This window comes from Schistosoma mansoni (genome assembly GCF_000237925.1).
Source record: "Schistosoma mansoni, WGS project CABG00000000 data, supercontig 0126, strain Puerto Rico, whole genome shotgun sequence".
Lineage (NCBI taxonomy): Eukaryota > Metazoa > Platyhelminthes > Trematoda > Strigeidida > Schistosomatidae > Schistosoma > Schistosoma mansoni.
In genome coordinates this window covers 22,707-32,073 of record NW_017386035.1, presented here as the reverse complement: position 1 = coordinate 32,073, position 9,367 = coordinate 22,707, and the positions used below count along the sequence as shown (strand labels likewise).

At 30.7% G+C, this 9,367-nt stretch overlaps 1 protein-coding gene across 1 annotated transcript; it reads left to right on the top strand.

Annotated features, from left to right (window-relative positions):
* Nucleotides 1–1,598: 1,598 nt before the first annotated feature.
* Smp_198860 (hypothetical protein) lies at nt 1,599–1,697 on the top strand (the record flags this gene model as incomplete). Its single annotated transcript, XM_018789953.1, has 1 exon — nt 1,599–1,697. A coding segment is annotated over one exon (99 nt), but the record flags the coding sequence as incomplete, so codon positions are not given.
* Between the last annotated feature and the right edge of the window lie 7,670 nt (nt 1,698–9,367).

Here is a 9,367-nt window from a genome sequence, read left to right as displayed (position 1 = left end):
GAGTTGCAGTCCTAACACATCGATGGGAAGATTCAAACAAACAAAACTAAATGAATTTACTCTAGTTATAGACAGTAGGAATTTTAAATGTGATAAGTATCTGATAAGCATGTCTACCTATTTATCCGAAAATGCTTACATTAAACGGCATAGAACAGTTGAAACTTGAATAAACAACTTTGCAGTTGTATTTTATTTCATCATTATCTTTTTAGAACAGAACTACTTTTATTCTAAATCAGTAGAACTTGAAAGTTGTTTTTTCCACCGATTGTTTAAACTTACATTAAAATGGACTATTTTGAAATGCTTTTCGAAAAAGTGAAATGCTTCCATTTTTATCTAAAATCTATATTTTACCTTTAAAAAAATACTCTAAGCTTCAGTGTACAACACCGTTTTCATAAATACTAATCTCATCAATGCAATTAAAACTAAAAAACTTCATATATAATTTATACACTAAAGGTAACCCTATAAGTTGTTTTATTCATCTAGTTTTAAGGAACGTCGACCTAAAATTAGCATTTTCAGTTACAGCGATCTTATTTCAAACGTAATTTATAAATGAGTAAAGATGGATAAGGGCTAGCAGTGGAATCCAGAACGCGCATTTAGCCCTATTTGGGACTCGTCACCTGCATGTTCTACTGCTAGCCACTATCCATCTTTGCTCATAAAGCTTGCGACTTCAGGCAATAACCAGGCAGTCCGTACAGGATGCACACATGCCAACAAGAGACTGACCAGTTGCAGTCCTGAACAACAATGGGATGATACAAGTCAACAACACCACGTGAATGCAAATTTTAAATGTTTATATCACCTGAATCAAGTGGTAAAAAATATGATGTAACTTTGAAATGTAAATTGTAAATTTCACCCTTCTACTTACTTCAGTGTTTCGTTTGTTAATGTGAAGCTTAAACATATACACATACTCTTAAGACCACTTCAACATTTATCTCATTTATTTGCCTACTTATTTGATTTCATTATAAGTAGAATGATTTAAATTTTAAACTACTTATAAAATGTAGTGTTTCAGGGTAAAATATTACTTAATAAGAATTGATAACTTCTGCTTTACCATACACCTCTATGTTTGACCATACTCTACTGTCTAAGGTATCATTGTGAAGGAATTAATTACTGTTGATGAAATTCAGTTTTTATTGAAGGTACAACCTTGCAAGTTCTAGAAATATTTTTAAATTTACTACTTTGGAATCAAATAAGCAACTTGTAATTATTCATGTACATCAAAACAGACTTGCATGATATTGAGAACTATCAGTGTTTGCTTATTGAATATCTGTTTTCACAAATGAGTTCTTATTGTGAAAAAGAGATAGATGACATCCGTTTTCGACTCTTTTTTTGATTGGATCTTTTTCATCCATACATAATTAAGATGTAATTCTTAAAGATAATAATTTAAACACATGAAATCAGCTTATAAGAGTGTGAAGTTATAACTGTTTGCTTTTACTGAAAGTAACCCGTTTATTTGGTTATACTAATTATTTATTGTATATAGCGATTCAACTATTTAGAATTTGTCGTCTTATGAGTTATTTATATTAATTTAAAGACAGTTACATCAAGCTGAATTATGTGAACAAAAGGGTGCTAATCGTCTAATTGACATAAACGGAGCCAAACTTATAACCGGCGTTATGATAATAAAATCATAAAACCTTCTGGATATATAGAGTCAACTGTGTTCGATATTCTAGAATTCATTATGAAATCAATAAAGTTAGGAAAAAGACATCTGAAAGCAATTTGAATAATATTTAGGAAGAACAAGAAAGAAAAAAAAGATTTAAATACGATGCAGTTGACTAGAAATAGACTTAGTGTATATGACCGTTTTTGTAACCTTGAATAGTGGGTTCGCTTTTAAGCACGAATTAACTGTGGTTTAACAAAATCTTTCTATTTATGTTGTTATGTGAAATCGTTTTAACAAGTTTTCGTATTCAATATCTTGTTAATCGATTGAACTTAGATCAAAAAGATGTATGTTTTCTTAATACACTTCATAAGAAATCTGAGCTACTGTACAACTTATTGCTGAAAAATGTATAGCATTTCGACAGAATTTTACTTAGCTCTGTACAAATTATGTAATCATTAGTCTTTCAGTGAGAACTTTTTCTCTCGTTTTTTGAACATGTTACTTGATTTAATTAATTTGGTAGTTAAACGTATTTAGGATCACTGGGTAATAGTTACATAAATAGAATGTAAAAGCAACTCTAATCGCAATATTATCAATCAAAAGTATTACAAACTAAATTTTTCATCAAGCATCATTTAAATATATATACATATAGCATCCTAAACACTGAAAAGACAGATCAGGATAAGGTGTATATATTGAAGTTGGTCGGATATTAATACACTAGTTATGACAAATCATAGAACATCTTTACTTATGAGCAAAGATAGATAGTGGCTAACTATGGAATCCAGGATGCGCGTCTTGTCCTATTTGGATTTACCTGCATCTCGATGCAATCCACACAAGATATACATCTACCAATCAGAGATCGACCAATTGAAGTCTTAAACATTATTAAGAAGATTCAAATAAACAAAACAAAATGAATTTAAGCTTTATTTATGATTTATTGAATTAAAATATTGACTATCATCGTCTAGGTAAATAAACAAAATACAGTCTGAACATATAGGAATCTCAGGTTTTATTTGTTCAATCATAAATAATAAAAAAATTTTTCCTAGAAATTTGAAATAAATAAAAAAATTGACTCAATAATTCTCTTTTAATTCATCATTTACAATTTTTTTTTAGAATTTTTTTACATACTTAACCATATGTAACTGACAGTTTAATTAATCAGAAATTTAAGTAAATAAAAAAAACAGAACAGCCTTATTTTAGTCTATTCCCAACCTATTTTATTTGACCGTTAAAAAATAATTGAAACCGAAAGGGAGATGGAGAAAGAGAGAGAGAGAGAGCTAGTGAAATAAATGGAGAGAGAGGAAATGAATCACTGAAAACAAACATTAACAAAAAATACACACAGTCATACACCAACACACAATCTCCTTCAAAAAAAATAAAAAATAAACTCACAAATAACCAAGCTACTGAATAAATCGCTAAGTAAACCAGTGAAAATAGAGAAAAATATTTTTTTTTAAAAGGAGAGAAATAACGTCACGAATATGTATATTTGCCCAAATATGTTTTATTTAACGATTCATAATTGTTTTTTTACTCTGATCCGATTTGTAAGTCAAACCTTATGGAATAAATTTTTTTTTCCTTTATTCTATTCTCAATTTTGTTTTGTGTTAAATACCTGGTTTATCAAATCAATTTTAATTGGTGATAAAAGTATCTTGTATATATAGGTATATACAATATAGGCTGGTAATAAAGTGAAATTTTCCAGCCACTCTAGGAATAGGTTATGACAAATCTCTGGTAACTGATTATTATTACGAAGTCTATTATTCTTAAAAGTAGAAAATATGGATTTAAAATGTTAAATATTCTCAAAAATTTATTTATTTATGAACACTTTTGAAACCTGGTTGAATGATTTAGAGGTTAAGCGTTGATTCGCGAGAGCAAAGGTCTTTGGCGTAATTCTCATCTGCTGAGTTCTGAATGCTTACTGTCGAAAAGTCATGTACTACAATGAAATGGTTATCCAATCTTTTCAGGTTTCCGGTGATTGTCTAACTTCTTTTGGTTCGGGATTCCAATGATATTTAAAACATATTTCAATCAAATGAGTGAGATCATAATTTATGAATGACCTTCGTGCTAATCTAAACTGACCTTGAAAGATTCAGCTACTCTTTAGGGTTTAAACAGGGTAATAAATAAATGTCAAGAATTAAGATTACGGGTTTTGAGTTATAAGTAAGAGTTATAAATTTGTACTAGAATTTTCATCACGAACTTAAATCGCCTGTTATACTGAAATTCTATTTAGCCATATGGATGAATGCCTTTTGAGCCAAAATTCAAAACTTGTTATTGTGAATTCTATTGACGCATTCATGAATTATAGTCTCCTCAACAAATGCTTATTACAAATTAATCCCTTTAGCAAACAGAAACACATCAAAAATAACAAAATTGGTGGAATAAACTACACTAATTCTATTTGACGTCTTCTCAACCGCTGAAAACAGTCCAAGATTATAAAGAACAATACGATTATATACAAAGGTTTAACATACTTTAGTTGTTAAGATTGAGATAAATGTTTAGAACGAAACCAAAAACCATAGGAAGAAGAAGAAGAACTAGACTACAAAATATACGATTCAATATGTTTAAGGATGGACGCTTATTTCTATGTTGAAAAAATACAACGTAAATAATATTGCCAAAATAAAGCAACGATTTACAGAATTCCCCCCCCCTGAAGATTTTAAAATACCAAAAAATCCATAACCAGCATTCTTGGCATCTCTAACCTACCAACATTATCTGCATTGATTTTATTTTAATTCATTATAATCACTTGTTTTTTTTTCTTCTTTTGGTTTATTTTGCCGCGACATCAATCTCTAAAAGAATGAATTATTTAAAAGCTTCGGGAAATTTGTCGAAACTATGACAACAGGGTTTGTATTCATACATATATATATAATTCATTACAGAATATTGAATTGGACAATATTGTCTTTCATATTGATGAATTTAAGCAACTATAAAATCTTTGTTTGGAATAGGTAGAATAAGAACAATTGAACAAAACATATTCATAAAGTCAAAATTCAAATTATAAATTTTCTATATTTATTCACAACTAACAAATAGCCAGTAAAACTGGACTTCATAATTTATCGTATCATATCATTTGGTAAAAGAAAGCAACATCAGATAGTAAACTTAACAATAAGAAGGTACATAATTCAGATAATAATGTCCGTTTCTCTTCTTTATTCATTGATAAAAAGAAAATAACTGACTGTTAAATAATGTTTAGTTATCATGAAAATAGATGATAAAAACATTGTAAGGATCCATTTGTTCCTAATAATCAATTATTAGTAACATATTCTCCTGTTACTTACGCCTGTTACCCCCAATGGAGCATAGGCCGCCCACCAGCATTCGCCAACCCACTCTGTCTTGGGCCTTCCTTTCTAGTTCTATCCAATTTTTGTTCATTCTTCTCATGTCTATCTCCATTTCTCGGCGTAATGTGTTCTTTGGTCTTCCTCTTCTCCTTTGGCCTTCCGGGTTCCATGTGAGGGCTTGTCTTGTGATGCAGTTGGGTGATTTCTTTAATGTGTGTCCTATCCACTTCCAGCGCCTCTTCTTGATTTCCATCTCCACTCGCTGGAATCTGGTTTGTTTTCTCCCACAGTAGGTTGTTGCTGATAGTGTCTAGGCAACGGATCCGAAGTATCTTGCGTAGACAACTGTTAATAAACACCTGTATCTTCTGTATGATGGCTTTTATTGCTCTCCACGTCTCCTCCCTATACAGTAGAACTGTTTTGACATTTGTATTTAAAATTCTGGTCTTGGTGTTGATTGACAATTGTATTGAGTTCCAGATGTTCTTTAGTTGCAAATATACTGCTCTTGCTTTGCCGATCCTCGCCCTCACATCTGCATCAGATCCACCGTGTTCATCGATATTCTCCTGTATTAACTATATAATGTAACTTAAAATCTTTATATCTTGAAATGAACGAGAATAATTAAAACAACTTTCGGAGTTTTTTTCAGTTTTTCCCTTATCTGTGTTAAATAAATCAAGTGTAATGGGTAAAAAAGCGGAGGTATTGACTATTTAATTTATGTTGGTTCCATTCTAGATGAATTACATTTTACTTGTTACAGAGAATACAGTCTTCCTTTTCTGATCGAATGATTGGTGCTCAAACGACAGTTTGAGTTATTTGACCAGTAATTTAATTTAAGAAACAAAGACTATGATTGTTCATTATTCTAAAGTGATTATCAGGTAATTTAGAAATGATGCCAACTAATTGTCTCAAAATAATAAGAAATATTCATTCAATTCCAAACAAAAAGATTTTTATACTATTTTTTTCCAAAGAAAGGAGAACACCTTCAAATGTAAATGGCTTTAAAATTATTCATAAATGATCTAAACCATGTTCGTTGTTATTTTATTTGTAAGAAATTATATTTTATTGGTCACATGTTTCGTATATAACTGATGTCTTTTTAACATTATATAGATAAACATCACTCATTCTAATGTCATGTTTATGTGTGAAACATAACCATCAACATAATTGATTTGAGGTTCCATTTTGATAGGCAAAATGTATGAACTGTTCATTGGAAAAACATCAGATATAGTTTAAAATTTATCACGCGTTTCAGTCACTGATTCTTATGAAAATGAAATATTTTGAAGTTAATTATATTTTTATAAATGATAGCGCAAATGAAATCAAATGCTTGATTTTTTTCTATGTGCTTTTATAAAGAACAAAACTTCTCAGTATGTGGCGGAGATTAGGTTTTTGATTGAAAAAATGAATGGATTGATGTTAGACTATCATTGAAAACCTGGAAGCACTTGACGAACGTTTCTTCTTAGTATGGGACTCCTCAGCAGCGCACATCAACTATCCTGCTCGCGGTATTCAAACTCAGGACCTTCGGTCTCGGGCGTGAAAGCTTAACCTCTAGACCACTGAGCCGGCATCCAACGGTGTTAATGTCTAACATTAATTAATCCACGAAATTGCACGACCATCTTCCATTGTTTAATGTAGATATCTGTTACCACCTGACATAGATCAGCTCCGCTGGTCGCAGGTTCTTACGGCGCAGCGGTCTACAGGCTAAGCGTTCGCGCACAAGTCCGCGAGAGGGATAGTGGATGCGCGCTGCTGAGGAGTCCCATACTAGAAAGAAACGTCCGTCAAGTGCTTCCGGGTTTTCAACGGTGGTCTAACATCAATCGATTCATGATCTCAATCAAAAACAAAAGTTCTGTTTTTTTACATTCTGAAAATGTTCTATAATTTTGGGATATGTATCTTTTAAACATATGTAAATATTATAAACGTACTTCACATAATATTTGATATCACATAAGGATAATACAATAGTTATTAGATACTTTAACATATATACAGTTTAAAATCAAGTCATTCGCAGAAACGTATCCACTGATATGAGTAATCAGCAATGAAGTCTCTCAATTTTTATGTTGTAGTCTGAAATTTAGTTCTTTTGTTTTTGCTAACAGAATGAATATTTGAATGCGGAAATTGAGAATGCTTTGTTGTTAAATGATACTAGATGTGAACAAAAAAAGTTTTATTTTATGTTTTTGATTAACCGTAGGGTTATTTCTAGTTCATTGTAAACTATTACAAAACCTTAAAACTGTCTGCACGAAACTGGGTTTATGTCTAAATATCCGTAGGATGTGCACAATCTGATCACATGGTCAAGATCAAGCTGAAGAAAATGAAAGTTTTTTGAGTCAGCCTCAACTTAAGCAAAACTTTTAATCTTTCTACAAAATATTTATAAGCAAAGATGGATGGTGTCCAGCAGTGGAATCCAAGACGCGCAGCTGGTTGCACCTGCATCCCAAAGTTGATGTTCACTCCAGTGCCTTTCGCTCCAAAAGCCATCGCGTTATCTACTTAGCTACTGAGTTTTAATGACCATGTACTTGTGCAATAGTATCTTCCCATGGGAAGATATAAGCAAACAATACCAAGTGAATTTCTGCAACACGTTTTTAAGTTTAAATAATCGTTAGTTTGCATCAGTCAATTATTCACATAAACGCTTCCCTCAGTATTTTCGAATGAGTAAAAAATTTGCGAAAAAAATAAATGGACAACTATTATTAAATCTGAAAACCTTATAAATATCATCTATGCTCAGATCAAAATACTCAGAAATGAGTAATTTTCGGTTCACTGATCTCCTTCAATATGATTAAGAACTCATTATTCCTTACTTAATTACACTTTACTAAATAAGATAGCAGCAAATTTGCACAAATCCTTACTTTGTGTGGAAATTTATTAAACTCTACAAAAGGTCAAATTCTGAACCTGACAATTACTAAGGCAATAAAGTGAGTACTATAATCTATTCTTAATGCTAAATATCAAAGAATTACAAATTTCTCTTTGATATGTTTCTGTGAAATAGATTTTTTGTCAAGTGGTATTACATTTATTATCGATTGAGAATGCATCCTCGGTCCGCAATTTAAATTGTTGCGTACAATATTGCTTTGCTTTGTGTGAAAGCATAAACCAATAGCCGAAAACAGTGGCTAATGATAGAAATCTCATTGCTATTATAAATGAATAACATTATCATTAAAATTAGGTTTGTAGAGGTTTTATTTCATTGATAATACTATCAGTTTATTTGTAATACATGATGATATTAATAATTTCAATCTATTTTATAGAGAATAAGATATATAGTATAAACTATTAGAATGGTAACATGTATGATATTTAGTTAAAATGTGACTCCTCAGCTTGTGAATTATGTAAGAATGATAGTAAAACAGATTGATGACTATAACCTTAGGCTTTCTCGAGTGTCAGTATATCTACCCCAGTTCCATTTAAATGATAACATAAGACGGCAAAACTAAAAGATCTCTGTCAAATAAATGTTCCTGTGCTAAAAAAGACGATTACAAACCTCCTATTATTGGCTACTGAAATGATAACACGTAATAACAATCCTTATCAAATGAAGCCATTAGAGGAGAATGTAGAAAGGCGATTTTCAAAAAATGACCTAAATTATCTAATAATTACCAGCTAGCAGTGTTATCAAATAAGTAATAACTGTTTCTTTTGACTAAACTTCAGCAAAATCTTTTCACCCAGTGTCATATGTTTTGTTCAATTTTGTACTCAAATGTAACCAACCATCACCGTCAAGAATAAAATTTGTTGGCAAATGTAACTCAGATAATTTATATATTTATGTACATGTATATGTATATCAGTAATATTGTAAGTCCTAACATTATATATACATAATGTTATAACGGGCATATTTAGTATCAGCCTTTATTAATAAGTTATATTGCATTAGATAGACCAATATCCGTTTAAACTTACTATTTAGCTATTTCAACTTATGTTAGTTTAACTCGGTTATTTATTTACTCTGAAGAAGTGGCTTACATCAAGTCATGAAACGTCAGAAATACATTTTTTCTATTTATTGGGATATTACAAAAATATATTTATCATTAACTTTTCATCACTTTCAAACAATTTATGTTATTTTCCTTGAAGTCCTTTAGGAACTTTCAAAATCACTAAAATTTCACACACTTAACAATTGAGGTGCTATATGATACATTATCATTCATTA